Genomic DNA, 20,677 nt, shown 5'->3' on the forward strand with positions numbered 1-20,677 from the left:
CTCTGTTTATTTTTTATTTTTTGGTTGGATAAGGTCAAAGGCTTTTCCACTATAAATGAGAGGCTGTCATTTCTGCATGCCTTAAAACACCTTCTGTCATTCATCACTATAGCGTGGTGACTTTTTAAGGGAACAGAGGCCTGTTCCATGAAGCTAGTTGAACAAACGCAGGGTTACGGGATTAGTTTCGAGTTGACAAAACCAAACCAATCCAGTCAGGCTTTACTGCTACCATGACACTGATTATCAACATACTCTGTCAACTCAGGCTTTGATCCTTAAGCTATGATTAGTCCACGAGCGCGTGCACATAAACGCGTGACGTCGGCACAGAACAGCCAATAGCGTTCAACATGGGAAAAGAGCATGTGTGCGTACTTTGGTTGAAAACGTTTACGTTTATAGGTTTACTTTCATGTAATTTCATTTAATATAAATGTAAATTGTTTTAAGTAAATGTTTCTCTGTGAAGTTCTCTTCTTCTTACAGTTTGCGCTGGGGAGTTGAATTCGTTGCGTCACTTATATGTCACTTTGCTCACAGCTGATTGGTCCAAGTTGGGTTTGAGTTCTCTTACCCAGAACAAAACCTGCCCTGGAGCAGGTCAGCCGTGGAGTGTAAGTTACTATGGCGATGAACACCAGTAAAAGCAGAGCCACCTACATGATACCTAATACCCAGGGTTGGCAAAATCTAAACTGAAACTTACCTGCTTAGCCACCCAAACCAGCTTCCTGGTAAAGGCCCCAGGTCATTTAAGCCGGCTTCAAAGCATATGGTCCCACTGTGGGATCTAGCCATAGTTCTAGATTCACTCTCAGCATCACCCTTTGAACCCTTGGAGGTTTTAACCCTCTGTCCTTAAAATAAATCTGTTCTGATACTCTTCCTGACATCTACTAAGGAAGTGAACAAGCTCCAAGCTTTATTGCTGTACCTCTTCTGCACACACTTTTTCTTGGGTCACACCAAGGGTACATTGCTGCCTAACCACGCTTTCCTTCCTAAAGCCAGTGACTTGTCTTACAGTTTCATTGTTTTGGAGTTGAAGAAGAAAAAACAGTCTAAAATCATGTAATTTGTGGTCTTTTGGCTGAGCATGTGAGTGAGAAGGCACGTGTGGAGTGAGCTCCCGAGCATTTTATCTTTTAATTGTGCTTTTCACGCAACCTAAATCTTTTCTAAGGCATTTGGTGCGTTCTTTTTCAATTACGCGATTTACAATTATAACCAGAAAGGACTTATGGCTTCTGAAAGACTACGGAAACCTAAAGCTTCACCGAACATGACGAGTAATGGCGACAAGCTACCGTTTGACCTGGAAAACCTCTGCACCATTTTAATCGCGGAGCTAACATCTACCATCGCAGTACAGGTGAAAGCAGCTATTGACTCAGCTCTGGCCCCAGTTGTTGCGTCTTTTGAGAGTTTTAAATCGGGCATTGAATCACAAGGACGACGTATTGACGAGCTTGACCAGCACCTGAACGATTACAGTGACCGCATTGTAGCACTGGAACAGACGGTGCTAACGCTAAATTCGGCTAACAAACAACTCACCGATAAAGTGGAGGATCTGGAGTCCCGTTCACGGCGCTGCAATCTCCGGGTCATCGGTATTCCGGAACGAGAAGAAGGGAGCGGTCCGGTAACGTTTATGTCAAAATTTTTCCAGGATGTCCTCGGATCGGAAATCTTTCCAACCACTCCATTGCTGGACAGAGCGCACCGTATTGGCCCCGGAGGAGCGAGATAATCAAAGGCCCAGATTGATGATTGTGCGGTTTCACTACTTTCACGACAGAGAAAAAGTTGTTCGACGCGGGAATTGGAATCAACTTTTCCATCAGGGCCGTAAGGGCTTCATCTTTCCTGACTTCAACTCCAGCGTCGCTAAGAGGAGGGTGGCCTTCGCTGCGGTGAGACACAGATTGCGTGAGAGAAATGTGCGGTTTTCTCTCAGACACCCTGCTCGCCTTCGGATAGACCTCGGTGATGAGAGGCTGCAATTCGACTGCCCCCAAAAAGCACAACTATGGTTTAATGAACGGTATCCTCCATCTTAATCTGTCTACATGACAGTTACCCAATTTATTAATACCTGTAATGTGACTGTAAAACTACTCGGGTGTGGGCAACTATATCAGTTCCATTTAAATCTATAGGTTGCCTGAGATACATGATAATTGTGGCACCTTTTATGCTCGGGAGTGACTTCACACAACAAGAATAGGTATGGTTTACAATTACCGGATGTTCCAGTGTTGTGGGGTTCTGCCTCCATTGTTTGGGAATGGAGAGAAGTTAACTGATGTTCAGAGTAGGGTGGGGGAGGGTGGGGTGGGAGGCGGGGAGAGATGCTGTGTTGTTGTTGTGTTTTTTTTTCCCTATTGATATCAACCTCTCTGTACTCCATTCTGTATTAATCTAAATTGATGGAAAATACCTGAAGCTCGATCAGTTTCCTAAGTTGTGATGTGAAAGGTCTGAATGGTCCCATTAAAAGATCCAGAGTTTTGACACATTTATAACTACAAAAACCTGATGTTGCATTTCTTCAGGAAACTCATCTCTGTCTCAGGGATCAATGCAGACTCCAAGCTCGCTGGACATCGCATATGTTCCACTCCAATTTTGATTCCAGGTCCAGGGGAGTTTCTATTCTGATAACTAAGACTGTGCCCTTTTCTTTTGATAAAGTTATTTCTGATGTAAATTGTAGATATGTGATTGTGGAAGGGAAAATTTCACAAACGCTAGTAGTTTTGGTGTATGTAAATGCCCCGAATTTTGATAACACTCCTTTTGCTCAGAATTTGTTGTCAAAAATTCCTGCTTTGAACACGCATCTCTTGATATTTGGGGGAGATTTAAACTGTGTTATTGACCCAGTTTTGGACAAATCTAACGCTGTTGCAAAGGCTCCCCCTGCAATGGCAAAGGTGTTCTCCGAGTTTGTGGTTCAGAATGGTTACATTGATCCGTGGAGGTATTTTAACCCTACAGTGAGAAAATATTCTTTTTTTTCTCACGTACGTAAATCTTTTTCTCGCATTGATTACTTTTTTATTAATAACTCTCTAATTTCTCTGGTTGTAAACTTTGAATATCTACCAATTGTTATTTCAGACCATGCTCCTTTAAGTCTTGACATTCTTCTACCTTCACATCGCGCCTTTCGTCCACCATGGAGGCTTAATTCTCTACTTTTATCCGATTCAGCATTTTGCAAGTATATTTCTACTTCGATGGATGATTTTCTTCTTACTAATCAAACTGATTCAATATCTTACTCTTTACTTTGGGAAACACTAAAGGCCTTCTTAAGGGGACAGATAATCTCTTATTCTGCTCATGCCAATAAGAAACGTAAGGATAAAATCATGTAATTTGTCACGTATTCCACGTAATGAAGGTTAGGACGGATGCATATGCAGATAAGAGTTTATTTAGAGAGAGTCAGGCAGATAAATCCAAATTTATCAATAATATGATATGAGACAATAGCATGGTCGAAGTAACAGGCAATGGGCTACGCGATCAACAAACAAGCATAAACGAGGCAAGGCGTAAGCAGAACCTGGTTGGTCGTATCAACAGACTCAGGCGTGGGCATAACTCGGTTGGTCGTGACGTTGGTTTCAGGCATGAGGACAAGGTTGTCCGTGTCAGCAGAATCGGGCGGGAGCATAACTTGATTGGTCGTGACGTCGGCTTCAGGCGTGACCAGAACCTGTTTGGTCGTGACGTTGGCTTCAGGTGTGAGTAGAACCTGGTTGGTCGTGACATTGGTTTCAGGCATGAGGAGAACTTGGTTGGTCGTGTGAACAGACTCAGACATGAGCAGAACTTGGTTGGTTGTGTCAGGAGAATCTGGCGTGATCAGAACTTGGTTGTTTTTGACGTTGGTTCAGGCGTGAGCAGAACCTGGTTGGTCGTGACGTCCACTTCAGGCGTGAGCAGAACTTGATTGGCCGTGTCAGCAGACTTGGGCGTCAGCAGAACGTGGTTGGTTGTGTTAGGAGAATCTGATGTGAGCATAACTTGGTTGGTTGTGACGTCGGTTTCAAGCGTGAGCAGAACCTGGTTGGCCGTGTCATCACAGTTGGGCGTGAGTAGAACTTGGTTGGCCATGTCAGCAGACTCGGGCCTGAGCAGAACCTGGTTGGTCGTGATGTCGGTTTCACGCATGAGGAGATCTTGGTTGGTCGTATCTACAGACTTTGGCGTGAGCATAACTTTGTTGGTTGTGACGTCAGTTTCAGGTGTGAGCAGAACCTGGTTGGTTGTGATGTCGGTTTCAGGCATGAGGACTTGGTTGTCCATGTCAGCAGACTCAAGCGTGAGCAGAACTTGGCTGTTTATGATGTTGGCTTCAGGCTGCAACTTGGCGCGGAAGGTCACATTGTCGATCTCAGACAGGAACTTGGCTTGAGAGGTCGTCTTTTCGACCTCAGACAGGAACTTGGCTTGAGAGGTCGTCTCTTTGACCTCAGACAGGAACACGGCTTGCGAGGCTGTCTCTTCGACCTTGGACAGGAACATGGCTTGAGGCATTGTCTCTTTGACCTCGGACAGGAACATGGCGTGGGAGGTCACCTCATTGACCTCGTATGGGACCTCGTGTCTTGGGACATCGCCTTGTCCACCTTGGATGTGAATGTGGTGTGGGAGATCACCTTGTCGACCTCGGACAGGAGTGTGGCTTTGGAGGTTGCCTTGTCGACCTCGAACATGAGCTTGGCTGGAGAGGTTGTTGCTTCGACCTCCGACAGGAACATGGCTTGGGAGGTCACCTAATTGACCTCTAGCAGGAACTTGACTTTATGCTGGTGCTCTGGAGATGAGACAACCTTGAGAGTCTCACGCTGGAACTCTGGGGATAAGATCGCCTCATGGGTCTCCTGCTGGAGCACTGGGGATGGGACTGCCTCGTGGGTCTCATTTTGAAGCTTTGCAGGTGAGACCACCTCGTGGATCTCCTGCTGGAGCTCTGGGGAAGAGGTCACCACGTTGACCTCCGGCTGGAGCTCAGCTGCTGAGATCACATAGTGGTCTTAGGCAGGAGCTTTGGGGAGGAGGTCACCCAGTTTGCCTGCTCATAATATGTGGTGAACGGCAAGTCAGGTTTATCTATGAGGCAGGCCATCCCAAAACAGTCATCCGGTTTGGGGGAGTACTCTGGACTACCAAACTTCTTAATTAATAGTCCCACAAACTGAGTTACATTGTGCAGACCCTTGGATTCTGTACAGTTCAGATGCTTCACCCACTGGCGGGCTTGTCCAACGAGCCTGGAGAGTATGAACCCTAGCCACTGCCTCTGGTTAGGCCTGGAGTGCGCCAGGCTCAAAAAATGCAATTGGCACTCAAAGAGAAAATACTCAGGGTAGCCAAGAATTCCATCATATGGCACTGGGGGATCCATGGCTATCCCCTGAGGAAGCTTAATAGAGTTCAGTCTCGGTATGGTGTTCCTTACTACCTTGGCATGATGTCTTCTCTGTCTTCCTGCTGCATCCATGTTTGGGTGTAGTATTCTGTCACGTATTCCACATAATGAAGGTTAGGACTTCTGTCTGTCAGCACAACCTGTAGGTTGGCTTTTTAAGGGCACCCGTCATTTAAGCCAACCTCAAAGCATTTGGGCCCATCGTAGAATCTAGCTATAGTTATAGATTAACTCTCACCATCACCTTTTGAACCCTTGGAGGTTTTAACCCTCTGTCATTAAAATAAATCTGTTCTGATACTCATCCTGACATCTATTAAGCAAGTGAGCAATCTTCATGTGTTATCTATGTACCCCTATTGTATACACTTTATCTTGGGTCACACCAAAATTACAATGCTGCCTAACCACACTTTCCTTCATCAAGCCAGAGACTCGTCTTACACATGCAATTGTAAATAATTCCATTATTCACTATAGAATTAAAATTGAAAAAAATCTATTCAGAAGCTATTTAAATCTTTTGTAATGGACGGTATCTAAATGAGTCCATACTGATGTTGAGTCTTTGGCTTTTTTTCTGATTTTTTTCCTAATTCATAATTTTTTATCATTTTTTAAGTAATGATTTAAAAACATTTTTTTATAAGTAATATTTATTATTTAAATTAAGTCACAGGGGTTTTTCCCCCATTCATATGTCTCATGTCATATGCACATTGTAATCATAATAATAAAGTTTTAAGGCTTAATAACATGTAAACTGTATTTGTAATGCAGTGTCAGAAAATACGAGAATTCACTTAGCACTCATCTGCCTTTAAAATTACTTAATATGCCTAAATATCTGTAGAACACTGTAGATTTGATTTACAAAGATCAGATGTCTTCACATGTGAATGGAGGAAATAAAATTATTCATTACCAATTAAAGAAAGTGACAGGACACACAGTCCTCCAAGAGATTGTATTTATGTAGAGAAATGGGATTGAGAGAGTGAAATACTGACCCACAGCGATCAGAGTGTTTTTATAGATGGATAATATTGTGAAACAGTAAGCAAACCACAGAACTACCTCTCCCCAAATTTCCAGATCAACAATATATTAAATTATATGTATATATATATATATATATATATATATATATATATATATATATATATATACATATATAGCGATATTATAGATGGAGAGGCTCGGTAGAATATAAGAAATCATAAAAAAACTGATGCAGTACCGCTTATCAAAAATCCAACATGACTCAACGGCCCAGATTAATGTTGGCGGCATCACTAAAGCACCAACAAGGAAATCCGACATGTTTGTCGGTGTGTGAAGCTGCTTGAAGTGAAGAACAGAGATGATGACGAGCATATTTCCACACACTGTTAGAAGAACCACAGCAGCTGAACACACGTACAGTAAGATATAAACTGCAGGAGATCCAGATCTCTCTGGACAGGAGAAATGCTCACAGAGATCAGACTGGTTAAACTCCGTCAGGTTCAGAAGGTCTTACTGCCACAGAAATACATCCTATATTAGATGCTAACATTGTAAATCTGTAACTGCAACAAGTCACAATCAAATGACTTATGGCTCAAACGGGTCTGGTGGTCTCCTCCGTTCCTCACACCGGAACAAGAGAGGATGCACCTGCTGTGTCCAGTAAGGGCTTTCTGTACTTACGTCCACCGCTCCGGCCAGTGGCGTAAGTCAGAGCAGCTGTTGGTCTGCTTTGGCGGCACAGTAAAGGTGATACTGTGTCTCGCCACGCCTCTGGGCATAAGAGCTCATTCCACTAGGGCGGTCGCCTCCTCGAAGACTTTGTCTAACTGGGTATCCTTGAGGGATGTGTGTACTGCTGCAGGATGGTCTACGCCACACACATTCTTTCGTTATTACAGCCTCGATATTCATTCCACCCCAGGCTCGAGTGTGTTGCAGTGACCCTCGTGCTTGGGCCTTTTTGAACAGGCTTTACCCTCGATATGACAGAGTGGGTATTCCCTGAGAAGGGAACGAGACATTGCATAGCTCTGTCATACCAGGGCAGGCCTGTGAATTGCATCTTCCCTTCAGATAATAAGGCTGGCGGCATGGTTCACAGGTGCCATTTATATATCAGGCGACGCGCTTAATTGCCACGTCACCTGATCATGGCAGGCCTATAAGTAGAGGCATGATTTTACACAAGCTTCAGATACCAGTCACGCACGCAAGGCGCTTCCCATACTGTTATGCTAAATGCAACATCTCGTTCCCTTCTCAAGGAACAGAGTTACATGCGTAACCCTGACGTTTCTGTCAAGGTAAGTGGGGAATGTTTTGAGATCACTAATATTAAATAGACTCCATCAATGTATGTTTGACTTAGCTAACATTAGACAAGTAAATAACATTATACAACAGTAACCAGTAAATTCCAGTAATGTTACCAGGCTGTTGCACTGTTCAGATACACCATCTATATATTCATATACCTAAGAAAAAAAAAAAAAAATAAATCTTCATGATGGACACATAAATTTGATCCAATAGTTATTAGTTAGCACTTTTTTCATTTCTCCATAGTAGTCATGTCCTAGTCAGGAGATACAGCAGAACCATATTAACCTCAATCAGTGTCCTCAATTTATACAGTATAGCACATTTAAAAGTCAAGTGTTGGCTAAATTGCTGGATACTATGTTCGGCTAAAGTAAAACAGTAATGAAATAAATTACAAATAAAATGAAATAAAAGATAAAATAATAATGGCATAATGATCGTTCCAAGATGGTGGAGTGGCAGTAGAATGCAGCGTCCTCTCCGGATCTTCGTAGCCTGATTTTTTACAGCACATGGACATCAGAGCAACCGGTGTTTATGTTTACCATCGCCAGACACTGCTAAAATGCACAAACCATGCAACAACCAACTTGCATGATGATCTGCTGTAGAAGCTTCGTGATCTTGGCTTGTTGTGGAGGGCAGGCCTCCAGTCCTCGGTGTCGCCTGATATTGGTGGAGGGGGGAAGGGAATGTCGCAAGCAGTGTGCGAGGAAGTGGCAGCGCGGCAATAGGGCGGGGGTCCATGCTAGGTTAAAAACAAACCCTACACAGCTGGATCTCCTGCCCATCCTGCTCTCCAATGTCTGTTCTCTGGACAATAAACTGGACTACATCTGACTCCAGCAGGCAATGCGGCGTGAGTTTAGAGACTGCTGCATCTTTGTTTTCACGGAGACCTGGCTCTGTGACCGAGTTCCGGACGCCGCCATTCAGCTAGATCTGCTCGCCTCGTTTCGTGCCGACAGAAATGCAGCTCTGTGTGGTAAAACTCACGGTAGTGGCTTGTGTGTTTACATCAACACAGAATGATGCAAGAACTTTGTGCTAGTTTCTAGTTACAGCTCATTGCTGGTGGCATTTGTGACCCTTAGATGCAGACTATTTAATTTATCATGGGAATTCACCACTGGTCTTATAATCGGAGTATACATTTCCCCCAGTGCTAATGCTAAGGAGGCGCTCGGTGAACTGTATGGGGCTATTAGTGAACTGCAGAACATACACCCCTATGGACTGTTTATCATCGCCGGAGGTTTCAATCATGTGAATCTCAAATCAGTACTCCCTAAATTCCATCAACATGTGAACTTTGCAACAAGAGGGGTGAACATGCTGGATCTTGTTTACACAAACATCAACGGCGCGTACCAGGCAGAGCCCAACCCCCACCTTGGCTACTCAGACCACAGCCCTGCCCCCACCTCGGCTACTCAGACCACATTTCTTTTCAAGACAATCACTACACGCTCCAACCAGAAGACGTGGATGATGAGGTGCATGCACTGCTGAGAACCCAAGCCTCTGCCTTCAGGGCAGGTAACAAAGCGGCCCTAAGAACAGTGAGGGCCAAATTGTCCCAGCCATCAGAGAGCAAAGCACGCACACGCCCAAAAAATCCACAGTCACTTCACGGATAGCGGCGCATATGGCAGGGCATTCAGGCCATCAGCAACTACAGGACAACAATTGACTTTATCTATATTATTCAGTACTAATTTTGAAGCAATGGTTCTTTTTTCTACTTTTTCCTAATTCATATTTTATCTTTTTATTTTACTGTCACATGCACATCAGTGATATTTATGATGTACATTAGGCCAAATGGATTTTCTCCCTCCGCTTTCATACTTTTAATGTCACATGCACATTGCAGTCATAATATGAAAGTTTCAAGACTTAATAACATGCAAAAACTGTATTTGGAATGCAAAATCATATTTACCGAGGGTGCCAATATTAGTGGAGGGCACTGTATCTGTATAAGACTGTAGATTTGATTTACAAGGATGAGATGTGTCTTCACATGTGAATGCTGTAGAGACGATTATTCATTAGCATTGAAAAATAAATATAATTTTGCTATTGCGTCTTTATTATCTCATAACTGTGTCTACAGGAGTTTGTATAGAGAGTGAAATACTGACCCACAGCGATCAGAGTGTTATTATAGATGGATAATTCGTGAAAAATAAACAGTACACAAAACAAAAACAAAAAAACCTGCAGGAACCGCTCCACAAATATCCAGATCAACACCGTATTGTATTATATATAATATCAAACAGAATAAAGCTCTTATATAATATAATACAGTACTGTAAATATTTATTATATTGATGGTGGGAATTAGATTTGTTATAGAAGCTTAAATTAAATCTAATATAAGAGCAACATTTAGGTACATCATCAGAAAGAGGCTATTTATGAAAGAATATTGATTAATGCAGAGTCTGTCTGGAATATTCGCAGAGTTATAATTAATTTAATGCACCTCCTAAACCACGAGTAAAACAGAGCATAAATAACAGGATTAATGGTGGAATTAAGACAGAGCACATTCACAAGTTTCTGAAATGTTTCTGTCTGTACTTCAATAACATCACCTAATAAACTGTAAATAAAATACGGAAGTAAACACATCAGAAACACAGACACTAAAATGCCCAGGACTTTAGCTGCTTTTCTCTCAGATTTCATCGAGTGTGAGGTGATTTTCTGTGTTTTAGGCCGTGTATGATTATTAAGCTCTCTGATAGCAGTGGCATGTTTCTTAGCAATCACAAACACTCGAGTATACAATATGATTATGACAGAGAGTGGAAATATAAATGAAAATATAAGGTCAATTACAGACGAAACATCATTCAGAAAGAGAGAACACTCTCCAGGACACATTACTGAACCCATGAAGTTTCCATTGTAATATAAGAGTGCTGAGATATATGCCAGCATCACACACCAGACACATACAATTACAATACCAGTGATCCTCACAGACACTCTGTTCATGTAGAGAAAGGGGTTTGAGAGAGCCAAATACCGATCCACAGCGATCAGAGCGATATTATAGATGGACGAGATAGTGACGAAATAACTAATTAACCAAAAACTGATGCAGAAATCTCTCCCAAAAATCCAGCATGACTCGATTATGGAGATTAACATCGGCGGCATTACTAAAGCACCAACGAGGAAATCCGATACAGCCAGAGAAAGCACGAGCATGTTTGTCGGTGTGTGAAGCTGCTTGAAGTGAAGAACAGAGATGATGACGAGCATATTTCCACACACTGTTAGAAGAACCACAGCAGCTGAACACACGTACAGTAAGATATAAACTGCAGGAGATCCAGATCTCTCTGGACAGGAGAAATGCTCACAGAGATCAGACTGGTTAAACTCCGTCAGGTTCATTCTGTCATACTGCCACAGAAATACATCCTATATTAGATGCTAACATTGTACATCTGTACCTGCAACAAGTCACAATCAAATGACTTATGGCTCAAATGGGTCTGGTGTTTTTATAGTTTATAAATTACTCACACCCCCTGAGTTTGAGTGGCAGCATGTGAATACATATGATGTCATGCTGTGTTGGAATAGGCCTAGTAAGTACTAGTGAGAGACTTAAACCTGCCATTATGCAAACTTGTGTGCAACAAATTCTCAATTAAATATCAACACACAGTTCTTATGCTGAGAACCTGCCCTATGAATTAAGAATAAGTGTAAAAATGGTTAACAAATCATTTTCAGAATAAATCATTATGCCATATTGTTCTTTATGGCTTTGTCTCAATATCCAATATTGCTATATGAACTAGTAGGGAAAATGTTTTCCACCTACAATAAAGGAACATGCTGTGATATTTAGACACACTATATTACAGTGTATGACTATAATAAATTGGAACTGTTGATGGGATATAATCTCAACACTATTTAGTACAGTAGCATAGTGATTTGAGCATCACAGACCATCTGTAATGATAAAGAAATTCTAACACTGCTTGCTAACATGGACAAAGTGCAAGTAAGGGTGTGCCATTCAAAATCTGACAACACAGTGGTATTGTCTGGCTTTAGGGGAAATTTAAGTATTGTCCAATTTTTTATCTGATGTTAACTGACACTTCTTGAAAGTCCTGACCCTTCCCATAGATTACATTCTTGACTGGACTTGTGGGGTGCCGTCACTTTCTGTCAAGGTAAGTGGGGAATGTTTTGAGATCACTAATATTAAATAGAATCCATCAATGTATGTTTGACCTAGCTAACACTAGACAAGTACATAGATAACATTATACAACAGTTACCAGTAAATTCCAGTAAAGTTACCAGGCTGTTGCACTGTTCAGATACACCATCTATATATTCTTATGCCTCAGCAAAAAAAACAACAGCAAAAAAAACAACAACAAAATCAGTGTCCTCAATTTGTACAGTGTAGCACATTTAAAAGTCAAGTGTTGGCTAAATTGCTGTATACTATCTTCAGCTAAACTTAAACAGTAATGAAATAAATTACAAATAAAATGAAATAAAAGATAAAATAATAATGATCGATCCAAGATGGTGGAGCGGCAGTAGAACACAGCGACCTCTCCGGATAAAAAATGGAGCTATTTTTGTTTCGTAGCCCGATTTTTTACAGCACATGGACATCAGAGCAACCGGTGTTTATGTTTATCATCGCCAGACACTTGTAAAATGCAGAAACCATGCAACAACCAACTTGCATGATGATCTGCTGGAAAAGCTACGCGATCTCGGCTTGCTGTGGAGAACAGGCCTCTAGTCCTCAGTGTCACCTGATGTTGGTGGCCGGGGGAAGGGAACTTCACAAGCAGTGTGTGAGGAAGGGGCAGCGCGGCAATAAGCCGGGGGTCCGTGCTAGGTTAAAAACAAACCCTACACAGCTGGATCTCCCGTCCATCCTGCTCTCCAATGTCTGTTCTCTGGACAATAAACTGGACTACATCCAACTCCAGCAGGCAATGTGGCGTGAGTTTAGAGACTGCTGCGTCTTTGTTTTCACTGAGACATGGCTCAGTGACTGAGTTCCGGACGCCGCCATTCAGCTAGATGCGCTCGCCTCATTTCGTGCCGACAGAAATGCAGCTCTGTGCGGGAAGGCTCGCGGTGATGGCTTGTGTGTTTACATCAACATGGAATGGTGCAAGAACTCTGTGTTAGTTTTTAGTTACTGTTCATCGCTGGTGGAGTTTGTGACTGTTAGATGCAAACCATTTTATTTACTGCGGGAATTCATCACTGGCCTTATAACCGGAGTATACATTCCCCCCAGCGCTAATGGTAAGGAGGCGCTCGGTGAACTGTATGGGGCTATTAGTGAACTGCAGAACACACACTGATGGACTGTTTATCATCGCCGGAGATTTCAATCATGCAAATCTCAAATCATTACTCCCTAAATTTCACCACCATGTGAACTTTGCAACAAGAGGGGTGAACACGCTGGATCTTGTTTACACAAACATCCCCGGTGCGTACCAGGCAGAGCCCAACCCCCACCTCAGCTACTCAGACCACAGCCCTGCCCCCACCTCGGCTACTCAGACCACTGTGGAGGTGCGTACACTGCTGAGGACCTGAGACTCCACCTTCAGGGCAGGTAACAAAGTGGCCATAAGAACAGCAAGGGCTAAATTGTCCCAGCCATCAGAGAACAAAGCACGCACATGCCCAGAAAATCCACAGTCACTTCACGGATAACGGCAGGGCATTCAGGCCATCAGCAACTACAGGACAACATCACATGCTTATGACAGAGATGCCTCAGTTCCAGATGCACTGATCAACATCTACACTCGGTTTGAGGCACAGAATGATGTGGTGGCAAGGAAGATCACGCCTCCTTCCAACGACCAGGAGCTGTGTCTAACCACGGCTGATGTGAGGAAACCTCTATGCAGAGTCAACCCATGGAAGGCTTCTTCAGATGGACCAGACAACATCCAGGAAGAGTGTTCAGAGGATGTGCAGATCAGCTGGCAGATGTTTTCACTGACATCTTCCTGCTTCAACATCTCCTGAGCAGAGCCATCGATTCCAACGTGCTTCAAGGCGCCTCAATGACTAGTGTCCCGTTGCACTCACATCCATCATCATGAGGCTCGTCATGAGGCACATCAAGATCCATCCATCACTCGACTGCTCAATGGATAATGCCATCACCACCACCCTACATCTGGCCCTCACCCACCTGGACACGTTCGGCTGTTCATAGACTTCAGTTCAGCATTCAACACAATCATTCCTCAGCACTTGATTGGTCTGAAAACCTCCATCTTCAAATGGAAGATGGACTTTGTGACTGTGAGACCTCAGTCAGTCTGGATCAGGAACAGCATCTCCAGCACCACCACCCTGAGTGCTCAGTCTATTGCTGTTCACTCTGCTGACTCATGACAACGCACAGCTCCAATCACATCATCCATCGTCTACCACTTACTTCTTCTTCAGGGTCACAAGGAAACCTGGAGCCAATCCCAGGGAGCATCAGGGTGTCCAGGTACACCCTGAACAGGGTGCCAGTCTATCGCAGGGCACAATCACATACACACTCACACACCCATTCATACACTACAGACACTTTAGACACGCCAATCAGCCTACCATGCATGTCTTTGGACTGGGAGAGGAGGAAACCGGAGTACCCGGAGGAAATCCCCGCAGCGCGAGGAGAACATGCAAACTCCGCACACAGATGGCCACCGTGCGCCCCCAATCACATCATCAAGTTCATCAATGACACGACTGTGGTGGGTCTCATCAGCAAGAATGACGAGTCCGAATACAGAGAGGAGGTGCAGTGGTTAACGGACTGAGGCAGAACCAACAACCTGTCTCTGAACGTGGACAAAATGAAAGAGATGGTTGTTGAGTTCAGTAGAGCACGGAGTGACCACTCTCCACTGAACATCAGTGGCTCCTCCATGGAGATCGTCAAGAGCACCAAATTCCTTGGTGTTCACCTGACAGAGAACCTCACTGATGCTTATAGCGATGTTGTTGATAGACAAAGGTGGGTGTGGTTGTTGGCCTGCAACTCTGGGTTTGTTCAACTTGCTTCTTGAAACAGGCCTCAGATCTCTGGGCTCCACTATTTTGAACTCTCTCAAGTGGGAGGAGAACATCACATGCCAAGTCAAGAAGACACAACGGAGAATGTTCTTTCTGAAGCCATCATTAAGAGAATCCTTACATCCTCATCACTGTGTTGTTCCCTTCCTCCTCTTCGCAGTCCAAGAAACTATTATAACGAGTAATCTGTACTGTTGAGAAGATCATCAGCTACCTGGTCAGTACTATCAACTGACAGTGCAAGAATACAGGGCCAAGAGAACTCATCACCAGAACTGCTCCTTTCAGTGTCAAGCTCATCAAGAGCAATTTTGTTTTCTGGGTTCTTGACTCATACATATTTAAGCTGTGCAGTTTATCACCAAATGTATTAATTCTGTCTTTATTAGATACAGCAGTAATGTCTGGACTATAACAACTAGTGCAATAGCAATGCCTGCACTGAATGCACAATACACTACAACCTATTTGGACACTACCTCAAAGAAGGTATCTAGTAAATGCGTTATTCTTTTGCACCAATAAAGTGTTATCTGTCTCCAAGTCTGTATCTTAACTTGTGACGCTGTTCAATGTTTATATGTTGATTTTTGTCATTATGTTGAATATTTGCTGAACTAGACATCTTTCACACTAAGAGAAATACTGATACATGTCTGTGCATCTCTGATCACACAATTTCCTGGCGAATAAAGTGTGTTCTGAATCTGATAAGTAGTGTGAGCAAAGGGGGACTGCTTTCCCCCCAGCACTGCCTCTTTTTGTTGGATAAGGACTAACCTTTTTCCAGTGGTATGGTATGGCTATTCATTCTGCATGCGATGCAGGGTTTGAAAATACTTCTGTCAGTCAGCACTCTCCTGTAGGTTGGCATTTTAAGGGCACACATCATTTAAGCCAACCTCAAATCATTTGATCCCATCGTAGAATCTAGCTATAGTTCTAGATTCACTCTCACCATTACCTTTTGAACCCTTGGAGGTTTTAACCATCTGTCGTTAAAATAAATCTCTTCTGATACTTATCCTGACATCTGTCAAGCAAGTGAGCAAACTTCAGGGGTTATCTATGTACCCCTATTGTACACACTTTATCTTGGGTCACACCAAAATTACAATGCTGCCTAACCACACTTTCCTTCATAAATCCATCATGCAAATATTCACTATAGAAGTACTCAAAAATCTATCCAGAAGGTATTTAAATCTTTTGAAAACTAATTGACTTTATCTATATTATTCAGTACTAATTTTGAAGCAATGGTTCTTTTTTCTACTTTTTCCTAATTCATATTTTATCTTTTTATTTTACTGTCACATGCACATTAGTCATATTTATGATGTACATTAGGCCAAACGGATTTTCTCCCTCCGCTTTCATACTTTTAATGTCACATGCACATTGCAGTCATAATATGAAAGTTTCAAGACTTAATAACATGCAAAAACTGTATTTGTAATGCAAAATCATTTACCGAGGGTGCCAATATTAGTGGAGGGCACTGTATCTGTATAAGACTGTAGATTTGATTTACAAGGATGAGATGTGTCTTCACATGTGAATGCTGTAGAGATGATTATTCATTAGCATTGAAAAATAAATATAATTTTGCTATCGCGTCTTTATTATCTCATAACTGTGTCTACAGGAGAGATTACATGTTAATTGATAAATAAAACAGCAAGTTACAAAACACTAAATTAGAATAGTGATCCATTTTAGCATCAAATGTTTAAAAAAATCCCAATAAAAGCACAATTTAATCTTTTTCTTTTGAAAACCTGTTTGTTTTTGGCCCACGTGTTAATCTGTGCAATTGTTGACATGCACTGTATGCTATTATGTAATATAATACAGTACAATATAAATTATATTGGGGAGGTGGGTTGATTTGTTACAGACGTTTAGATTATATATAAAATAATAGCAATATTTGGCCATTGAATCAGAAGAACTAAAAATATTACTAAAATTATTTAATAATGCAAGAGTTCAGTTGGAATATTTGCAGAGTCATAACCCGCAGTAAAACAGAGAATAAATAAATTAATAGATTAATGGAGGAATTAAGACAAAACCTGGTTATAAGTTCTGTAATGTTTCTGTCTGTAGTGTGATGACATCAACTTATAAACTGTAAATAAAATACAGAATAAACACACCAAAAACCCAGACCCAGAACACGTCACAAAACTCATGACATTTCCCTTGGAATAAAGAATGCTATGTTTATACACCAGACACACAGCGATTAAAGAACATGATACTACACTTAGTCCTCCTAGAGACTGTGTTTGTATAGAGAGTGAAATACTGACCCACAGTGATCAGAGTGTTATTATAGATGGATAATATTGTGAAAAATAAACAGCAAGCAAAACAATAAGAGCAAAAAAAACGCCAGAAACCTCTCCCCAAATATCCAGATCAACACCGTATTGTATTATATATAATCAAACAGAATAAAGCTCTTATATTATACAATATAGTACTGTAAATATTTATTATATTGATGGTGGGAATTAGATTTGTTATAGAAGCTTAAATTATATCTAATATAAAATAAACATTTAGGTACATCATCAAAAAGAGGCTATTTATGAAAGAATATTGATTAATGCAGAGTCTGTCTGGAATATTCGCAGAGTTATAATTAATTTAATGCACCTCCTAAACCACGGGTAAAACAGAGCATAAATAACAGGATTAATGGTGGAATTAAGATAAAGCACATTCATAAGTTTCTGAAATGTTTCTGTCTGTAGTTCAATAACACCACCTAATAAACTGTAAATAAAATACGGAAGTAAACACATCAGAAACACAGACACTAAAATGCCCAGGACTTTAGCTGCTTTTCTCTCAGATTTCATCGAGTGTGAGGTGATTTTCTGTCTTTTAGGCCGTGTGTGATTATTAAGCTCTCTGATAGCAGTGGCATGTTTCTTAGCAATCACAAACACTCGAGTATACAATATGATTATGACAGAAAGTGGAAATATAAATGAATATATAAGGTCAATTACAGCCCAAACATCATTCAGATAGAGTAAACACTCTCCAGGACACATTACAGAACCCATGAAGCTTACACTGAAATATAAGAGTGCTGAGTTATAGGCCAGCACCACACACCAGACACATACAATTACAATACCAGTGATCCTCACAGACACTCTGTTCATGTAGAGAAAGGGGTTTGAGAGAGCCAAATACCGATCCACAGCGATCAGAGCGATATTATAGATGGACGAGATAGTGAGGAAACCACTAATTAACCAAAAACTGATGCAGAAATCTCTCCCAAAAATCCAGCATGACTCGATCGTCCAGATTAACATCAACGGCATTACTAAAGCACCAACGACGAAATCCGATACAGCCAGAGAAAGCACGAGCATGTTTGTCGGTGTGTGAAGCTGCTTGAAGTGAAGAACAGAGGTGATGATGAGAAGATTTCCACACACTGTTAGAAGAACCACAGCAGCTGAACACACGTACAGTAAGATATAAACTGCAGGAGATCCAGATCTCTCTGGACAGGAGAAATGCTCACAGAGATCAGACTGGTTAAACTCCGTCAGGTTCATGAATACATGCATTAAAAAAATTTAAAAGTCTCTGTTACATTATGGTGAAATGAATTATAGTTCAGGCAACTCAGATGTTTTTATAACTTAGAAATTAAGCACGCCCCCCAAGTTTGATTGACAGCTCAATGAATATGATGTCATGCCTTGGGGAAACAAAAGGCCACAGAAGGCATTAAGCACAGAAAAAACCACCTAGTATTACGTGATTCTTCAGTTTACAAGGAAGAAAACATTAACGGAAACCAAGGAATAAAAAACACATGAAGGCCACAAAAACTGCTTGAGCTTAGAAATGTTGCAGTGTGGATAAAGAGAAAATGTGATGAATGTTGTAAATGCCGTTTTGTAATAAATGATAACGTGCTGATGAATGTCTGATCTCAAACTGCATCAAAAACAGTATTTAATACACTATTGTTCTCATGATAATCATGAAAATTTTATTCTACATATACAGTGATGTGAAAAAATAAGTACACCCCATGGAAATTGTTGGCTTTTTGTACATATTTGGACGAGCAAACATTTGATCCTCTTTGAAACAGTGCCTATTAATAAAGGTGATACGCTCTGCCAATATGACACATAAAATTTATATTTTGTAGTAATTTTCACAATTTAAATTAACAACAAACAACAACAAACAGATAAGTCACATGGAAAAAGTAAGTACACCCCTACATTTATTACAACTTCAAATCCATAAAACAGAATCAGGTGTTGAAGATCAGGTTCCAGTGATTAGAACTTGCTTAGGGAGTGCGGGTGGAACCGGTCTTATTTATACCCCTCTCATATCTAGTATCTGGTGTTCCCTTTGTTATTTCTGTAAGGCCTTCAGAAAAAAAGGTTGTGGCTGCCTATGAGTCTGGCAAGATCTCATAGGCAGCCACAAGATCTCCATCTGGCAAAAGATCTCCAAATTATTTGAAATATATCATTCCACTGTAAGGAACATCATCTACAAATGGTGCAGATTTCAAACGACTGTCAATAAGTCCAGGACTGACCGTCCCAGCAAATTCAGCCCAAGAGCAGACCGTCTGATGCAAGAAGAAGTCTCCAAGAACCCCAAAGTATCATCACAGGATCTACTAGTAAGTCTTGCAACTGTTGGGGTTAAAGTGCATGCTTCTACAATCAGAAAGAGATTGCACAGATTTGACCTGCATGGGAGGCGTGTCAGGAAAAAACCTTTTGCAAGACTACAGTTTGTTAATGAGCATATAGGCAAAGACCCGCACTTTTGGAATAATGTGCTCTGGACAGACGAATCAAAGATAGAGATGTTCAGCCACAGTAACAGCAGACATGTTTACTGCAGACCAAAGACAGTTTTTCAGGAGAAGCACCTCATACCAACTGTAATGCATGGTGGTGGAAATGTTATGGTTTGGGGTTGCTTCTCTGCCTCAGGGACTGGACAGCATGCATTCATTGATTCAACTATAAATTCTGTATCATATCAAAGAGTGCCTGAAGATAATGTGAGGCCATCTGTCTGAAAGTTGAACTGAAAGTGGACCTTTCAACAGGATAATGATCCTAAACACACGAATAAATGCACCAAGGAACGGCTCAAGAAGAAGAAATGGAGGGTTATGGAATGGCCTAGTTAAAGGCCGGATTTGAATCCCATTAAAATGTTGTGAAAGGATGTGAAATGGGCAGAACATGCAAGAACACATTTAAACATCTTGCACCTGAAAGAATATTGCATGGAAGAGTGGTCAAAAATTCCAGCAAGCCTGGTGGACAATTATACAAAACACCTACAAGACGTTATTTCTGCTAAAGGGGGCAATACTAGCTTCTGAGACTTACTTTTTCCACAGAATAATATCGCATCTATTGATATTTCTGTTAAATAAATGATTGATAAAGCTAATTTTCCTTGTGTTTTTGTTCAAGTATATCAACTTCATTAGTAGGCGCCGTTTATGATGATGATCAAATGTTTGCTTTTCCAAATGCATCAAAAAAGCCAACAATTTCCATGGAGTGTACTTATTTTTTCACATGACTGTAATTGTGCCAAGGCATCTGTGGTTACAGCCAGGCATCTATTGTTATGTCCAGGCATACAGAGTTATTCTAAAGGGTTGTGTCAAGGTATCTCTTGTTACACCAATGAATCTAGCGTTATGCCTTGTTGCTCACAGAGATCAGATTGGTTAAACTCCGT

At 41.5% G+C, this 20,677-nt stretch overlaps 2 protein-coding genes across 2 annotated transcripts; both read right to left on the reverse strand.

Annotated features, from left to right (window-relative positions):
• Positions 1-10,210: 10,210 nt before the first annotated feature.
• On the reverse strand, positions 10,211-11,203 carry LOC128617002 (trace amine-associated receptor 13c-like). Its single transcript, XM_053639935.1, has one exon. It carries the CDS (start codon positions 11,201-11,203, stop codon positions 10,211-10,213), a length of 993 nt encoding a protein of 330 aa, XP_053495910.1.
• A 6,293-nt stretch (positions 11,204-17,496) lies between these two features.
• LOC128617007 (trace amine-associated receptor 13c-like) lies at positions 17,497-19,534 on the reverse strand. Its single transcript, XM_053639942.1, has one exon. It carries the CDS (start codon positions 18,499-18,501, stop codon positions 17,497-17,499), a length of 1,005 nt encoding a protein of 334 aa, XP_053495917.1. The 5' UTR covers positions 18,502-19,534.
• Positions 19,535-20,677: the final 1,143 nt, after the last annotated feature.

This window comes from Ictalurus furcatus, chromosome 2 (assembly GCF_023375685.1).
Source record: "Ictalurus furcatus strain D&B chromosome 2, Billie_1.0, whole genome shotgun sequence".
Taxonomy (NCBI): domain Eukaryota; kingdom Metazoa; phylum Chordata; class Actinopteri; order Siluriformes; family Ictaluridae; genus Ictalurus; species Ictalurus furcatus.